At 34.3% G+C, this 18,541-nt stretch overlaps 1 protein-coding gene across 4 annotated transcripts in view; it reads right to left on the bottom strand.

Moving 5' to 3' along the window:
* Nucleotides 1-18,541, bottom strand: part of CNKSR2 (connector enhancer of kinase suppressor of Ras 2) — a 268,798-nt gene that overhangs the window by 58,574 nt on the left and 191,683 nt on the right. For all 4 annotated transcript variants that reach the window (XM_069463485.1, XM_069463484.1, XM_069463483.1 and 1 more), the window contains 4 exons: nt 5,008-5,056; nt 4,421-4,593; nt 1,791-1,864; nt 1,418-1,489 (listed from right to left, as the gene is read on the bottom strand). In XM_069463485.1, the coding sequence (XP_069319586.1) occupies nt 1,418-1,489; nt 1,791-1,864; nt 4,421-4,593; nt 5,008-5,056 (368 nt within the window). The remainder of the gene's footprint in view (nt 1-1,417; nt 1,490-1,790; nt 1,865-4,420; nt 4,594-5,007; nt 5,057-18,541) is intronic.

The following is an 18,541-nucleotide window of genomic DNA, read 5'->3' on the forward strand; positions in this document are numbered from 1 at the left end:
GAGAACAAGGAGAAAAAGCGCTCCAAATTCTGATTGCCTAGTGTGAAATTTCAAGAATGTAAGTTATATAACTCAGGAGAAAATTATGAAAACTATACGAGAGTTTCAGTTCCTTTATTAATAAAAGATTTAATCAAATGTTCTCAACACTTTCTTTGCCATTTCCTTGTATTTATATCCTTGCTTTAGAAAAATCACACTTGTACTCTCAAGTTTCAAAGAACAAAATTACTTGTGGAAGCACATTAAGCATTCACTTAATATGTTCAAGCACATTTATGCAGCTACACAATTTTATGCTTAAAAATACCTGGATACAATTTTTTTAGAGACAAAGAAAGGTAAATGGGATAAGAACCTAAAGTACCTGAAAAATATATATATTGATAGCAAACACTTATGTAGCACTTGTAATTTAGCAGGCACTGTTCTAGACCCTTTGTGTGTGCTTATTTACTCCTTACAAAAGTCCTACTGATATGGATGGTTATTATTCTTACTTTATTAAAGGGTCAATAACCCAGCATAGAGAGGTTAAGTTTCTTGTCCGTCTCATAACTAGTAAGTGGTAGAGCTGGGATTGGGATGGTTATAATCCTCACCCCTCTATTTTTATTGTACAGATGGACAATAATAGGAATGAAGAGGTCAAGTTCTTTGTCCAAGGTCACAATGCTAGTAAGTGGTAGAGCTATTAGACAGTCTGGTTCCAAAGTCCATGCTCCTGACCACTGTGCTATTGCTGTCTCTCCCTAATTGTAGGCAGGCTGTATGTGCAATATGCACAGGCTGTTTAAGTTACAGAAAGGAGAAAATTTTGAATCTTAAACCCAGTTTCTACAATTCTAGAAAAGGAATGGGGGAAAGGAAAAAAAAAAAGCAAGCATAAAACTCATAATAGCTAAAGTAGAAACACAAAGCAGAATGTGGTAGATGATGGGAAAAAAAATAGATACATAGGTTTTCCCTGAGCCACCACAGAGTTATCAGCTGGTTACACGGTCCTGTCACGTGATAGATGAAAGGTGACAGAAAGAAATACTAACTTTGCTTAGGCTTGAATTATTGAGATAGATATTCTGTCAAAAATTAGCACTAGAAAAAGTCAGTTTTTCTGGACATCTTTTTTTCTCCATCTGAGAATAAATTTTAAGACATATTCTTGAAATAAACTTAAAAAAATCCTTTTGTGGTAGATTTTTTTGGGCCTGTATATGGATTTGGTAAACTTGAAAAATAGTTAAGTTTATTGTGACTTTTAAAATGCTGTTCTTTGAAACTAGGTATCCCTGCATAGAGCCATAGCTGGGTCCATTTTATTTTTAAACTGATCGATTTTCTTAGCATTACTATAGAAAACTTAGAATTCTAGGCCTAACTGATCTCTGCATGCTTTGGAATTTAAATAATACTGTACCTGTTCATATCATCAAGATGTTCAGCAGCAAAATAAAAGCTTTTGATTTTAGGATGACAGGCTTTGAATGCACTGCAAAAGGAAACAAAGTACATTTACTTTATTACAAATTGGGAAATAAGTTCAAATCAAATAATTTTTATAAGTAAAATTGCCTCAATATCTAACCTGAGTTCATATATATAATGCTTCTACCATGATGACAGAAATCAGTAAAACTTCAATTTTCTGGCTATAAAACTGCTCTCCTATTACCTCAATTTGAAAGCATTAGATGAGAAAACTATAATTTAAAAGCCGGATTTGAAAAAAAAAAAAAGAAAAAGAAAAACCCTTTTCCTTCTCTCCCTCTCCCCAAATAAAATCAACTTACTATTTCTTGCGGCATTCACTGGCTCGATCAATTTTGAATTCAGGCAGACTGATGAATCCTTCTGCTTTTTCATCCTAAAGAGGCAACACTCTTGTTTAGGCTATTATATACAAAGGTTTGAAGCTTAAGGATACTGTATAAGCATGCCTTATATACCCATACTAATAAATCTGTTCATTTAATTCCTCAAATTTGAAATTTTAGAGATAATAATTCCACTCTTACCTGTTGTAGTCCATAAAATGAAAGTATATCTTGAACACTTAGAATACTAGTAATGAAAATATGTACAGAACTTTTAAAAAAAGTCCTTTTTATATTAAAATGAGGATAGAAAATTCTTTAATTCTCAAAGTAAAATATATTTGATAAGTTATTTTCTGGTCAGAATGTATATACACTTTTATAACATAAAATAACTAGTCCACATGTGCAATTCATAATTTTTTCTTATTTTTAATGTTCAGATGAAAAATATAAGGACGTCTATGGATTCAACTTCCCTACACCAAATCTCTTATCAAAGCTGAATTAATTTTTTTCTAATTGTATCACAATTATTTTGTGTATTCAAGAGTTTACAAATTAAACAGGTCAACTTGACTTTCAAATATCTGGTTGGGGTACATGCTATATAAAGGTCATTTTTCACCTGGAAAACTGAATAAAATCCTCCTCTCTCTAATGCTGGATAGAAAAATAAGATAAGAGAATTATCTAAAATCTTACTTTAGATATAAGTCATCCCAACTGAGCTAAGACTATCTTTGGCTAAACCCTTTAATGGTTGTGCTCCTTTCTCCTGCTTATGACCAAGCTCCTCATAGTTTTACTATCTCAAACTTTTATTTGATCTGTGCTATACCAGTCCATAGCTCCTCGTATATTAAAATCAAGTGAGATCACATCCTCATTCACTACCTCAAAGAAAAGAAAAAGATTCTCAATTCTTTTTGAATGTGTGTGCATATGATTTATTTCAATGCTAAACTTCTATACAAAACTTAAAAATTTGATGCTACTAATAGTGATTGAAATGTGTGTTATAAAAAGGAGCAGTATTACATTTTTCCAATATTTGAATATTTTTTTATCCTAATCTTGGAGTAAAGACAATATTTTCAAATCCTTATCTCAACTTTAATTTCTATGTTATGTTACTTTTGATTCCTTAACTAAACAATTTTAAATATTTTGGAGGTAGTTATTATCACCCCATAATGAAGTCATGAGGAATTTTTACATTTCTCCTAAAAAAAATCACACTAAGGCATTTCTTACAATATATACTATAGAATTATTCACTCGTCTCTCACAAGGCTAACACAGCAACAACAACTTGCTGATTGAAACTTAGTTCAATAAAAATAGGTCACAGTTTTTCATCAATTAAACTTTGAAAGATACCATATAATCTAGTATATAGCAGAAAAATCTACAGGTGACCTTACAATAAAGAGAAACATGGAGATACTATATCTTGACAATACATGATCGGCGTATAAAAAGTATTTAACATATTATCTGTTAAATGAAACATAGATAAAATTATGATATGTTTACTATATTTAAAATAAAACACACTTAGTGAAATAGAGGATATTTTAGGTAATTGTGTGATTGCCACAAAAATGTCAAAAGTAGAGAAAGCAACCAAATCTTTTTATAAAGGCAATATAGACGTTTGTTAAGTAGCAAAATATTAATTTAAGATTTTATGCATAAGAGGTTCATTTGAAAAATATTACTAACAGTGTATATTTATTGAGCACAGTATGTGCCAGGCATTGATTCATTTCATTCATATGATAGTCCAGCAAGATAAGCATTATTATTACTCCCATTTTGCAGATGAAGAAACTGAGCCATAGTAACTCAGGTGGTGTGATTCCTAAGTCTACTGTTTTAAACATAACATAACATAAAATAATATAACATAACATAACAGCCTGTCTAGGGAACATAAAGTTCTCTAGATACCATGTGTTACGATCATACACATAGTAATGTTGTTAAATTATATTTCAACAATTAATCTTCAAATGGAAATTGATGAATGTCTTAACATAATAGTATTTGTATAAGACTATTCAGGCAGCACACTCCATTAAACCATGTATATTTTTTGATAAAATAAGGTCACAGTAGAAATCATTGTTAAAAAATCTAACAAAGTGAACTATTCTAGTTCATTTTTTAAGAAAAACTGAAATAACTTCAGGTGATATTAATTTACTTAAATTGCTAAAGAGCTTCTCCTCCCTCAGAAAAGAACCAAGCAGAAAAATGTAAAACTTTGAACAAAAGAAACGTTTTAAATCCATATCAAATTTCCATGTATAATCCTTTTAGTTAAGCTATTGCTTGAAATAACTTGGTATTTTCAGTTAGATATATAGAATTTTACTATACTTTGTGCTTCAGACATGTTGCTACATGAGAATAATTGAGACTATCTTTCTAGAACCTCAAAATGCAATTATTTTAAGATGATGGATTGAAAAATAACTAGCAGAAGTCTCTTGAATTGTCCTAAGGTAATTATATGATTTTAAAATATAAGTCTCAAAACAGTGATTCCTTTGATTAAAGACAGAGTGGATAAGAAAACAAAACATGCTTTCTCTTACCTCCTCATTAATATACCAGTATAGGGATGCATCCTTTAGGACAAACCAGTATTTCTTCCATTTCTGTGAAAAATAACTCTTTGCATCTTTCTTTTTCCAAAGCCAGCCCTCACAGTCACCACGGCCAAGATCTTTGCACGAAATTCGTCTTTTGCTCTTGCCTGCTATAGGACCTAAAGATAACAGCGGGTAGAAATGCTCTTTCAATTTTGTAAAAAGTATGAAGGTAGAGGATTAATCTGATCCCCAAAGTAAGTCTGGGTACTTAACAACTTTAAAAATTCTTATTTTCACATAGTATTAGAATAGAAAAACATGAAAATATTTAATATTTACCCCCCACATAAATGACACACAATTTAATCTGAAATGTGTAATCCCAGTCTCAAAATTTTTTGAGACCACTGGTGTAAAAGGTACCTTGTATTATAACTGAACTGAGAAGTAGATGGTCTTGGCAACTCTTGCACTAGGGGGTTGTGCTCTTCCAAACCACACGGGGCTCCGGGAAGAGGGGATGAGTGAAGTGTGCTGGTGATTATGAAAGTGCAAAATAAGCAGGTAAAGATTTCATTTCCTTTTCTTACCTTTGCTTTTCTTCTTTGATTTGTGCTGCAGAGAGGACTGCTGAAATGTCTGAAATCAAAGATAGGAAAGAATGTTATCTGATACTCAGAGTGCGATCTGGAGCACCAGCATGCTACACAGACCTTTCAAGAGCTCAATGATGACTCTAAACCTGCATCAGAGAAAGTATTTTCTTTTTCCAAAGCCTCAAACCAAATTCATATATATTTTGTCACTTAACTTTCTAATCTCCTGAGAAACAGGAGAGGATATTATATTTACCCTTATTTTGTAGGTAGAGAAACCAGGGCACAAAGCACTTGTAAAACTAAGGGCTTTTACACACACACACACACACACACACACACACCCCTTTGTACCTTTCTTAGGTGTTTATTGTGCTTTCTTAGACAATATCTCATTTGATTCTCACAAAATCCTATGAAGTAGACAAGCAAATATGACCATCTCTTGTTCCCTTGAAGTTTGTTCTATTACATTAGCAATGATCCTCTACTGATCTCCTACTCCTTAAATATTTCAGCACTCGGATCAATATTTTCTTCTCATGTCTACTTCTGTCACTATTATTGGTGACTAATACAGATGATGTCAACACCTTAGCTCCCCAGTCTCTCATCTCCAGTGATCTTTATTTTCCCACTCCTCAGCTACTCACCTCCATGACTATATGTTTGATATCTTATGGATACTCTAGCCACTGTCTCTAAGTTGTATGATTTACATAGTCCAATACCCTCATGCCACCAATCTTTAAAAAATCTTCATTGAGGCATCCAATTCATTGACCTTACTGCCCTCTTGTGCCTGTATCTCTCCTTCTACTTGGTTTCCATGGGACGTCATTATAATCATTCCCTTGAACCATGTTCCCTGTACCATACCTGCCTGGCTAAACATCCATCCCAGTTAAACCCACCTGTCTGTTTACTTCATGATAAGTATCTGAACAGCTTAACATGTCTAGAGAAAAACCCACAACTATAATTGACTTATCTAGCTTTAAATTAATGACTACAAATCACTGGCTCCAGTCAAATAGCCTACTAAGCTAGGCTGTTCACTGGTGTAATAAGATTATGTTCGCATGATTAGCTAGCTAACACAGATGAGAGATAGCATGTATGTTTTTAATTCACAGATATTCCTTCAAAATAAATTTTAGGTAACAGATTCTTCTTTTTCTTTATAAAGATATGTAGGTAAGGGGAAACCAGATTTTTTTTACATAAAATCTGATGGTCTTTCAAAATACCAAATTCATATTTTGTGACACTATTATCTTTGTTCATTAAATAACATTCTACTTATATAATATTTTTTTGTTCTATATGTGATTTACATAAGTCTAATGAATATAATATTATGAATGGGTACCAGTCCTAAAGATAAAGGTCAGATAATTGGCTGACATATAGTATATCTTAGAAATAATCACCCAAGTGTCAAAGCAACATACATATGTATGTATGTATGTGGTGTGTCTGTAGACATATATATGGATATATATTATATGTATACATATATACACACACATCAAACTTTGCAGCATCCATAGTTATAGGAATTCACAAATTTTGAGAGAAAGCATAAAAGATAAAACCCATTATGCTGGGTTGAATTTCTTGAGTGCACTTTGCTTCAAAATAATAACTCAAATAATAACTCAGGCTAGTGTGCTTAAGTATAGTTAATTTACATATAGTTATTTTCCCTAAATTGTTTCGCTGTAAAATTACTGATTGTTTTTTTCCTTTTGTGCTTCCACAAGTAATCATTATAGTTTTACAGCTCATTATTTTGAAAAATGACAAACATGGAGGTGGTTTGTTTTTTAGAAAGCTACATGGATAACAGGCAGCTTGAAAGAATTGGGTATATAATGTACCTCCTATGCTTTTTGCATGCTATCCTTAGAACCCGAAGGTCTACTTGAGTGTACACAAAAACACGTTTTACGCTCTCCAGGTTTTCTTTTTAACAATATTATTTTTTCTTTCCCTATAAATATATTTTCATAAAGATCATGATTACAGAGTATAATCAGTGCATATAATGTTGAATTCTGAGAACTCCTAGGCACTCAACATAGATTTATTCATCATTCAAAGAAGCAAAGCCTTAGATGTCTTTTGTAGATATTATAAATATTAAAACAGAGTTCTCTTAAGAGAGATTTCATTATTTTTCCAGGTGACTTGGTATTTTCTAAAATGAAAAATTTAATTGACATATATGCTTTTGAAGGTAGTGAGAAAACCCATTAAAACTCTACAGTTAAGTCTCTGTGCAGAAAAGAGTTAATATAGCAGGCTTGAGGCTGCTATCTCAGAAGGGCCTACTTACAGTGTTGGTCCTTGGTTGGCATTTGGGAACTTGGCTGGAAAACAGTTCCCTATAAGGATATGAAGCTTCCCTAAATGAGACTGTTTTGCCTACCTGGGGCACTGAATATCTGATTTCCTTCTGGGAATCTGGAATTTTGGTAGTTGCTAGGCAGAGGATGCCTATGTGACCAATTCAATAAAATCCTCAGATGCTAAGTCTCTAATGGGCTTCCCTGGGCTGAAACACTGCACATGTGTGACTGTATTTTTGCTGCTGTGGGGAGAGTATGCTCTGTGTGACCTATAATGGGAGAGAGCGAGCACAAGAAGCCTACATACAGATTTCTCTAGACACCACAGGTGTCTTTTTTCTTTACTGATCTGGTTATATATCCTTGCTGTGTCACAGTAATAAATCTCAGCTGTAAGTTCATCTATATGTTGAGTCCTATGAGTTCTTCTAGCAAATCACTGAACATGTGGGTGGTCTTGGGGACCTCTGAAACAGCCTCATATTCAAAAAGATCCCTTACAAACTTATATTAGAAACTGTTCATTATTCATACATATAAATAAGCTCCTGACAGTGAAAGTTTCCTCATGTCATCAGCAACAGTGTTATTAAGCATCCTTGAGGTGCAAATTTGTGACCCTGTATAGTCTTTTCTAATAGCACTGATGGAATTATTCTCAGTGACAGAAATTTAATTGGTACCATTTTTTCAGTTTTAAGGCTATTATGCAAAATTTAATAAGGGCAAGACATTAAGGACAGACATATGACTATAATGGATAACACAGGTGATCATATGGTGCTACGACAACTAAAAAAAAAAAAAAAAAAAAAAGAGGCCTGGAATCTTTGCATTGTATCTTACGTATCTTATGTATCCTCAATGTATCTTATCAGGGTAAATTCATAATATATCTTATTTCTATGTTTCATATTAGCTTTCGATCACCCTTCTTCCAGGTTTATGCTCAAGTATATCCTTTAGAAGTTCTTTCGCTACAGTCTGTGAGTGGCAAACTATTCTAGTTTTTTTTTTTTTTTGAAAATCCTGCACTCTTAAATACAGCTTGGCTGGACATAGAATTCTGAGTTGAAAATGATTGTCCCTCAACAATTTGAATACATTATTTTCTTTTGGCATCTCTTTTTTCTCTTAAAACATCTAGAGCTACTCTATCATTTGTTTGTTGTAATCTGCCTTTAGTCTCTCTGTAATTTTTAAAACATTTTTCTCTATATCCCTAATACTCTGCAGTTTCACTATAATGTGTCTAGATTATAACTTATCTTACTTAATCTTATTTGGCATTCTTTGTGTTGCACTGAAGTGTTATTCAATTCTGAAAATTCTTAGGCATTATCTCTTCAAATGGTCTTCTTTACTAGACCCTCTTTTTTTCCCTCTAGATATATGTTGGTGCCTCTCAATTTATCTTCCATGTGTCTTTCATATTTTTTATTCTTTCATATTTCTGCAATGCTCTTTAGGTTAATTCATTCTGTTGTCTTCCAATTTCCTAATTCTCCAATTGTATATAAAATTTATCTTATCTATAGAGTGCTTATTTGTCTGGCTCTATTTTATATTTTCATGATATATCCCTTGTCCTTGATCTTCCTGTTTTTATTTCAAAATTTATTTTAAGGACTTTTGTGAAGTTTTCATAATTTGCATTAATGAGGAAAGAATCACTTGATTGTTTAGTTCACTGCCTTTTTAAAAAGTATTAATTTTCTTTAGATGCTTTGGAATCTTAGCTTGAGTGTTAGGTTCTTCCTGAAAGAAAGCTTCTTTTTGTACTCATCCCTCCCCATCTAAAAGTTATGCTGTCTTTTGCCTCCATTTCTTGGGTGCTTTCAAACACCAAGCAGGCCTTTTAGTGGTGGAATAAGTTGCTGTCCTATCCAAGCAGTCCAGGTAGGAAGAAGCTTGGCCCATGGGTCTGAGTATACATCTGTCTTTATTCCCTGTTGACACTCAGGAATTCAGTTTTATACAAGTCTTAGCTCTGGTCAGTGGTTGAATCTTTATTTGACCTCTTTACTCATCCAAGCGGAAGTTCTGCTTTCCTTCCCAGTTGGTTTCACTCAGCTGAGGTCCATTTGTTCTCTGACACTCATTACAAAAGGCCCCCAGCCATATCCACCTCTTTCTGGACTCACAGCCCAACAGATATGTGGCTTCAGTTCTCAATTGTCACTGAGCATTTTTGTTCTTTCTTCTGGTCCCTGGAGATTAGATCTCATTTTTTACTATGAGCATCATTTTTCAAATTGCTATGTGTTTGGGATAGGGTGACTGTGAGGGTGTGTGAGCTTATAATGCTTATGGACCACCAAAAATTGATTCCTTTTGTAAGCATTTTAAAGGTCAATTCTCTTAAAAACTGTATCTTCAACTTATTTCCTAAACCATCATTTATTTTTTTTTTTTTTATTTTTTTTTTGAGACAGAGTCTCACTCTGTTGCCCAGGCTAGAGTGAGTGCCGTGGCGTCAACCTAGCTCACAGCAACCTCAAACTGCTGAGCTCAAGCGATCCTCCTGTCTCAGCCTCCCGAGTAGCTGGGACTACAGGCATGCACCACCATGCCCGGCTAATTTTTTTTTTTCTATATATATTTTTAGCTGTCCATATAATTTCTTTCTATTTTTAGTAGAGATGGGGTCTCGCTCTTGCTCAGGCTGGTCTCGAACTCCTGAGCTCAAACGATCCGCCCACCTCGGCCTCCCAGAGTGCTAGGATTACAGGCGTGAGCCACCGCGCCCGGCCCTAAACCATCATTTATTAAAATCTTTCCAATGCCTTCACTAGCACTTTCTGAAAGTTCTTTGAATTTTCTAAGAATGCTCTACAAACTCTAATACATTTACTTATGAATTCATATCACTAGCAAGGACTTCATGACTGAGCTAAAGGCTGCCTAACTCAACAGATTTAACATGTACAAACCTTAGCTCATGATGTCTACCATTTGCCAACCAAATCCCCTTGTCTCCTAGTGTTCTATACCTTAGTAGAAGGTAATTCCATTATTTCATCCTAGTGGCTCACGTACAAAATCTTAGAGTCAACTTTAACTCTTTTCTTTCTTACACCCCATAGCCAATCCATCAGCAAGTTTTATCAGCTCTGTCTTCAAAATGTATTTACAATATGACTTTTTCACTACCTCTATTACTACCACCCTGGTCTAAGCCACCATTATCTCTCACCTGGATTACTGATACCTTCTCACTATTCTGCCTATTTCTGCTCTTATCCCCTCCAATTTTAATCAAGAGCCAGAGTGATCCTGTTAAAATATGATTTGAATCATGTCATTCCTATATGCAAAACTCACCCATAGTTTCTCATCTCACTCTGAGTAAATATCATATCCTTTCAATGTCCTTGAAGGCCCTACATGATCTGTTCCCATTACCTTTGGCTACTGCTCTGTCTGTCCCTTGCTACTTTTGGTCTGGCTACACTTACTGTTCCCAGATTATGCCAAATATAGTCCTATCTCAGGGACTTACCCTAGTTGTTTCTTCTGTCTGGAATGTTCTTTAGCTAGATAGTGTTGTGGCTCATTCCCTTACCTCCTTCTGGTCATTATTCAAATGCTTCCTTTTTAGTAAATTCTTCCCAGGCTTCCCTATCTATAATTGTTATCCCTATTGTCCTCAACACTTCTGGTTTGCCTTCTCTGCTTTTCTTCTCTCCTTAATATTTATCATTATATAAAGAACTTATATTCCTTATTTATTACCTGGACTTCCCTCCAAATATAAACCCCATTAAAGAAGGACAATTCTGTTTTATGTATTGCTTTGTCCCCTGCCTAGAACAGGGGCTAGCCCAGAGTAGGTGCTAAATAAATATTGGTTGAGTGAATGAATGTTGAACAAACCATTGGCAAAGAGCACAGGATATAATCTTAATTAGCTAATTATTTTAACCTGAAGAAGTTCACTAATCTCTGTATATTACTGAAAGTTCCGTTCTTTAATAGGCCATTCCTCTCGGTAGATAAAATTTCCTTTTTATCCAATCTCCTTTAGCATTACTTGCACTGATATTGTCTTAGTGAATTTAACAGTTTAAATATAAATTCAAGATGTGGCTGGCAAAAGTACATTAAATCTGTGTCAAAAGATATTTATGCAAATAATTATATGATGAATTATGAATGGATATGTTGAAATCATAATTCTATCCATAAAAATAGAATGTGCTAAAATAAAAGGCCATTATGAAAGTATTGTTGATCCTCTTAGCCATGGTGATGCATGCAATAGTATTCTGTTTGGCTATAAAAGATCTCTTTTTCAGACACTTGTCTGAAAAGACCATTTGTCTTTCATTTTGTCCACAGATGTTCTGTTCAAACTTCATTCCCCCCTCTTTTGAATGGGGAAGTGTGGGGGGAGGGTAATTTGGGTCATTCTTATTCTGAAATTTTCAGAAGCACTTATTTTAATTGTGGAAAAAAATGACAGTTTCTGTGTTACATTTTGAAAACTCAGCTACTATTAAATTCTTCTCAAGTTGTAAATTGCCACACTTATGGAAAAAAATTGTAATCAAAATACTCTCTTGTTGCAGTATAGCAACTTCCTCTTACTGTAATTTTCTGCAAAGTTCCAAGATTTCTTCAGTGACTAGTCAAATCAATAGCTTATTTCTTATACATAAGAAAAGAAGATGCTTAGTAATTTGAAACACTTGGGATAAATGATAGCTGCTTCTATATATTTAATTTTTTAATAAACAATTTTAAATATTTCACAAAGAAAAATGTTTTCTCTTACTTTCTAATTATTGTATGTAGGTAGAAAAAAGAGTAAATATGAACAAGTGGGGTAAGAGGTTAATGGAACTAAATATTAAGTCAAAGAATCTTCAATTCACAAGAAATAACAGCATATAACTTAAGTCTGCTGTTGGTGGTGGTGGCCTTGTCCATTCTTATGCATCAAAGAAAATCTTGGAGCCAAGTGGGGTGAGGGATGTGGCACTGCACACACACTAGGTCTTTCCGTACAGGGGGATGAGGTAGCTCTGGATTCTGTCAGTACAGTTAACCTGAATTTTTTATTGACTGAAAATGGCTCTGTATTCACTCAAAAACAGACTAATGAATTAGCAGTCAAATAAGAACAAAAAGGGAGTAACTGGGAGGAATCTAAAGAAGGTCAAACTACTTAGGTTGGGCAGAGTCAGTATTTCATCAAAAGAATGTCATGCAGCATCCCATTATGTGAGTCCTCCTTTTCCTATACAGTGGTAAGGTAGGAAGAAGGGGAGGGATTAGTTGGTGAATATTTGGGAAGGCTAACAAGAATCATCACCCTTAAGAAATAAGAACTGTTATTCTTAGATCATCATAATCACTTGTCAAGAGCTTATTATGTGGCAGACACACTGTTAGGCACTTTAGTGTGTTATCAATTTTAATCCTAACAATAAGACCCCATTTTAAGGAAGAGGAAACTGAGACATAGAATGCATAAACTTGCTCATGATTACACAGGTGGGTGTAGTGTCAAAATTCAAACTCAGGCCTGTCAACTCCAAAGCCTGTGCTCCTAACTACTAGGTGCACTACTGTGTCCCAAGTAAGTATTCTGTAGTCATAGTAACAATGGGAGAGAGAAGAAAAAATGCTTTTGACATGAAGATATCCATTTATTAAAACCTCCTATGACATGTGATGCAAGTACATTGCTATGTGAGACGAAAGAATTCTACAAAACAGATGTTAGTAAGGATAACACTTTTATATTAACGGAGATAATTCAAACCAGTAACATCTTATCAATCTCTAATTTTCATGCTTTTTAATTTTCTTTTTAATTAGAAAGTTGTATTGCTCTGTGGGTTAGAAAAGATGATTTGCAGGGTTTTCTTTTGGCAGCCACTTATAATATCTTCATGAAAGGAAGGCTCATGTTAAGATCTTAATTTTGCAAATGAGACAGAAATCAAGGTGCAGAAAGGTTATAAGGCTCAGCTGAGGTACATAAGGATGGGCTTGCAATCACAGTTTATTCTAAACTTATTAACAGTGTTAACTGAACTTGGCACAATTAAAAAACCTGGGTCAATACTGCAGAGGGAATCATGGATCCAAATAAGGCAAGCTTGCCTTTCCACTAATTCTTTACACAGAAAGAATCTCTTAAAGCAGCTTCATTGTGCTATGCAATTTTTCACCTGATACACTCCTGATTATTATGCAATGCTTTGAAACTACTCGGCTCACTTTCCTAAGGTGTGGTTTTTACCTATTGTATTAGTTTCTATGAAGGCAGAAACCATCTGCTTATGTCACCACTCTATATTCAGCTCCTAGAATAGTACCTGACACACAATTATCTGTTGAAAGCATGAATCAAATGGTCACTGACCACCTGTACGTGTGGGACACTGAGGTATGGCATCTCACCTATAATCTGTCAGCACACCCTGTCCACTTACCTTCAAAACATATTGAGAGTCCAACTCCTTCTCACCATTTCCACTTTAGCACCCAGAGTTAATCTACCCTCATCTCTCACTTGAATTGACCAGATTCCATCTTGTCTCCCTGCTGCCACACTTACCCCTGGCCCCTTCAGTCTATTCTCAACATACCAGCTGGAATGATACACTTAGAATGTTTATTTTTCAGTAAGAATGGTATGTACAGTACCAGGAGCAACACTGTGGTAGGAATCAGGAGATCTGACTTCCAGCTCTCCATATTTCAGTCCACATTCCAGCTCTATGACTGTGGTCAAGTCACGGAACTACTCTTGACCTCAATTTCCTCATCTGCAAGATAAGGGACTTGGACCAGATGCTCTTAGAATGTGTCATAGGCACTAACTTTACATGATCCTCATTTAAAAATGAATGAAAAAACCAGCTAATTAGTTACCAATGTAGATCTAATTATCGATGTTTTAGAAATTATGTATACCTGTAATCAGTGTCAGTCTTAACACTGAATGCTAGATCACTCATTGAAAAGCACTTAGTTTATGTTTTAGTTCCACCGTGTATGGAAATAACCTATCACCAGCCATATTAGATACAGCTATTTTTGGGTACCTGATTGATGTGTACAATTAACATAGATTTTGCACTTGAAACAGAGGCAGAAAGTTTTAACAGATGAAAAGCAGAATTAGGGCAGCTCCTGCTCCTGACACTTCTGTTTGACAGAAACTGTCAACATCTGGGTGTCAGAGAAATCAGGGTAAGCTAGCCTGTCTTTTGTGACAAAGAACTGTTTATGACCAGAAAAAATGGAGGGAACCAGATTTACCACCTGCAGGCTACTGAATGACAAGGAAATAAATTACATGTAAAAGAAATAGAGAAATAAATAATATAAAAAGAATCACCTGTAATAGAGAATGAACAAAACCTAAAAATCTCAAATGAAGTCACTATTATGGTATGATGATTTTGTCAGTAATGATGTCACTGAATTATAATTATTGAAGAACTTTTCTGGCTATTGACTTAATGGTTTTATTTGAAAAAGAATCTGAAATTAGCTTTCTCTGGTTCCCTTTATTTTTAGGTTTTCTCTGATATATTGTACATATTTTCTCATCACGGAATTTTTGCTTTGTCAATGCAATTTGTCGCAAGAATGCTAGTTTTTTCCTATATATCTTTATGATATTAAGAGGGTGTTTATGTCAAATTCTTATTCTGAGAATTCTGCTCTTATGTAATAGACAAGCTCTCCAAGACAACTACTTCAAATGTTTCCACATCTGCTGGTTTTGGTGGAGTTTTCTTGATCTAGAGACTTTTTTTTGGTAACAAATATTTTTCAAAGAGAATACTGGACAAAAATGAAAGTTAAGTTTAAAAAGTTTGAATTATCACTATATGCAATTCATTTTATAATAAAATAATTGAGAGATATAATCCATACTCTTCCTTCTCTTTCATACTAAACCATATAGTAAGACATGATTTTAAGACTAAAAAGCAAAATTGGTTTTATCCAACAGAAGGGAAAAAAGAACTTGATGGGAAGATTTTTTTTTTTTACATTTCTGTGTTTGCAGCAGGAATCAAATCATCATTATGCTGTCCACTTAGATGACATTTTCACAGTCCTCTCTGCAGTGCTACACTCATTTCATAAATGAGAAAACTGGATAAGAGAAAGAAAGCAACTTATGCAAGCTCAGATGTGAAAAATTAGATTTCTGGAGGGCCCAATGTTTGTTGCAACTTCTCCAGAACTGGTTACCTCAACTACACCTAGATTTAAGTTTTGCTTGTCCTCAGCCCACTGATGAGGACATTTTGCATGCATCATTTGTGCATTACCATAGTGCCAGACACTGTATCAGATACTTTACATACATCGTTACCACAGGGAGTCAAAGCTTTTGCCCAATTATAAAAATATATATGGGGGGGCATTTATAAATGAATAGAAAATATAGTATCCCCAAATATTTTATAGCAAATGAAGTGGATTTCATATGGCTATTTCTTATAATAGCCATATAATAAAAATTGAGGATATGATGCTAAAATGCAACTAATTGAAGAAGATTCAACATTTGGCTAGGATAATATGGACTAGGTATACAGCCTTCTAGTATTCTTCCTCAGAGTATGTGAAGAAATTCTTTAAAGAACTGTCTAATATTTTATTAAGCAGAAACCTCTTTAGATAAATTTAGGTAAATTAGACATTTAATCATAGTTATTACTTATATTAGTCATCTTTTGATTTAAGATACATAAAAGACAACTTGAAGTCCATTTTCCAATATATGCTTTGGAAAATTAAATAAGTAGGTTGTGGGGATGGTACTTTCACAGAAGTGGGCTACACTTTTGAGTCTACTCCAGATTTATGATAATTTAGGATTTTTATCTTACCACTGAACCTCATACATACTGTCACTAGAGAAATTTTCAAAGCAGGTTTTACCTGAGGCACTGATAGTGGCTACAGAGAAGGAAACCTCAGTTTGGTAGCTTCCTACTGCATCAATTTAGCTAAGCTGAAAGGAACTATGTATTTTAGAATTCCCTTCTCTATATGGTTCTAGATTAGGGCTGGCCACAAAATAAATTTGTGTCAATTTTGGAGACTACAAGTGAAGCAGCAGCCCTTATGTGCTGAAGGCACAGGGTGTCAGTCATTGCTGCAGCTCACACGTGTTGTTACTTTTCTGCTGGCTTGCCTTGTTGGTGTGGGTCAGCCGCCAGCTCTGCAACTCCTCCAGCTCCCGTCAGATCTCCTTCAGCTTCTCTGAGTACCGGACCAGGAGCTTGTGAATCTCCATGGTGAAGGGTACCAGCTTCATTGTTGAAGTTGGAGGCAGCACTCCAGTTTGTGCTCATGGGTTCTAGTTTGTCTTATTCTCCCTCACTTTGTGTCCAGATTTTCTTTTCTTTTTTTTTTCCTACTCAACCACTGGCTCTGCTGCAATATCTTACCAGCTCGTCAACTAAGCCCTTCATTCCATGTCACTTAGTGATTCTGCATCCTTGATTGAAGCTTAAATGATACACTCATTAATGCCCAAAGGGAATGTATAATATTTTAGTTGTAGCAGGCTTCCTGATTTGCTCATCAGGATGTAAATTCCCTTAAATGCAAATGAACTAATTCTTTTTCTATATGGAGTCACTATGTCACTATGTGCCCAGCACAGTGGAAAGAACTTTATATACATTATATGATTTAATTCTGAAAAAAATGGGTGAAGTATTATTATCTTCTTTTTACTGATGAGAAACTGAGGTTCAGAAATGTGTCTATATTCTTATAGCTGATTTAAAGCTCATGTTTTAGAACTACAACATTATCCTTGGCCATCAGAATTTTAGAAAAGGCGATTCTCTTATGTTGAACCCTTTTAACCATGGTCTCTTGGGACCACTCCAGATTTATGATACTAAAAGAAACCATGGGATGACAACTTATTCTATTTACTATGGCAGGAAAGTTTGCATTAATTAATCTAAAACCAGTTGCATATAAAGAACAGGGGTTGAAACACTGATCTATTTCTCACTATTCTAGATTGCTTTGGATTCAAGTCTGTTAGGATCCTGTTCCTGGATCACCCTAGTATTTGTAGAGAGGCTAAGAGACAAATTTAGTAATATAATTTAGAACTAAGACTCTAGGTTGAGCTCATGTACTTTGACCCATTGCCAATTGCTGCTAGAGTCAAAGCCAATGAAAAGTCAATCCATAAAGGCAGTGAACACTTTACCACAGTTCTTGGAAAATTTATCTTCAAGAAACTAGAATGTAACAGTAGTCAATAATTGTGACTTAATATAGCTTATTAAGAGGAAATTTTGGATAAGATTTGGGTCTATATAGCAAATCATTAAACCTATAGTTTTATGGAATTAGAGAGTACTGAAACCATCAAGAGGGTAATGTATTTTAGGAGTTGAGTGAAAATAATTTGGTACAGGTTATGGCCCTAAAATCAGAATAGACTTTAAAGAATTCTAGGAGCAAGATAATTTTACCTATAGTTTTATTAAACTCAAAATGCTTGATTAAATGAGTTATAATGGAATGGCAAGGTAATGTGAGTAGGGTGATCACCGGATCAGAAATGGCCTATAGCCTACAAAATTTGAGGAAGTTTTCTGAGGCTATAAAGCCAAGAGACACACATGTACAACATAAAATAGAATGGGCTTCTTTAAACTCTCTGATCAAAGCTACTAAAGGCAGGTATGTCCCCAAATAGTTTGTAATTATTAACCTTAGCAAACAAACCGAGGGCCTCTCATTGGAATTTATGTTTTATTTTATGTTTTTATAAAGGCAACAAGGAACTTGTAGTAAGATTTAATTTAATAAATTTAAACTTAATAAATTCCTAATTCAATTCTTCTGTATCCTGTTTTGTATGATGCCTCACTAATTCAGCCAGATTTTGTCTTTTGCTTCCTGATGGTCATTATCTAACCAAGAACTAGCAGAATGAGACCCACATTTGTTCAAACATGAAGCTGAAAAGACTGGCTTCAGTTTATCAACAATATGTTTTATACATATTATAGTGTGAGTAGAAATCTCTGTCAAGAGTGAAGGCATATTAGTGAACTTTTTAATATTCAATTTTTAAAGCTTAAAAATTGATGAAAAAATTTCTGAACATTTAAACAATATTTTCAAAATTAATAAAATTTAAGAATTTAATCAGT

The sequence above is a fragment of the Eulemur rufifrons genome, chromosome 30, assembly GCF_041146395.1.
Source record: "Eulemur rufifrons isolate Redbay chromosome 30, OSU_ERuf_1, whole genome shotgun sequence".
NCBI classification, from domain to species: Eukaryota; Metazoa; Chordata; class Mammalia; order Primates; family Lemuridae; genus Eulemur; species Eulemur rufifrons.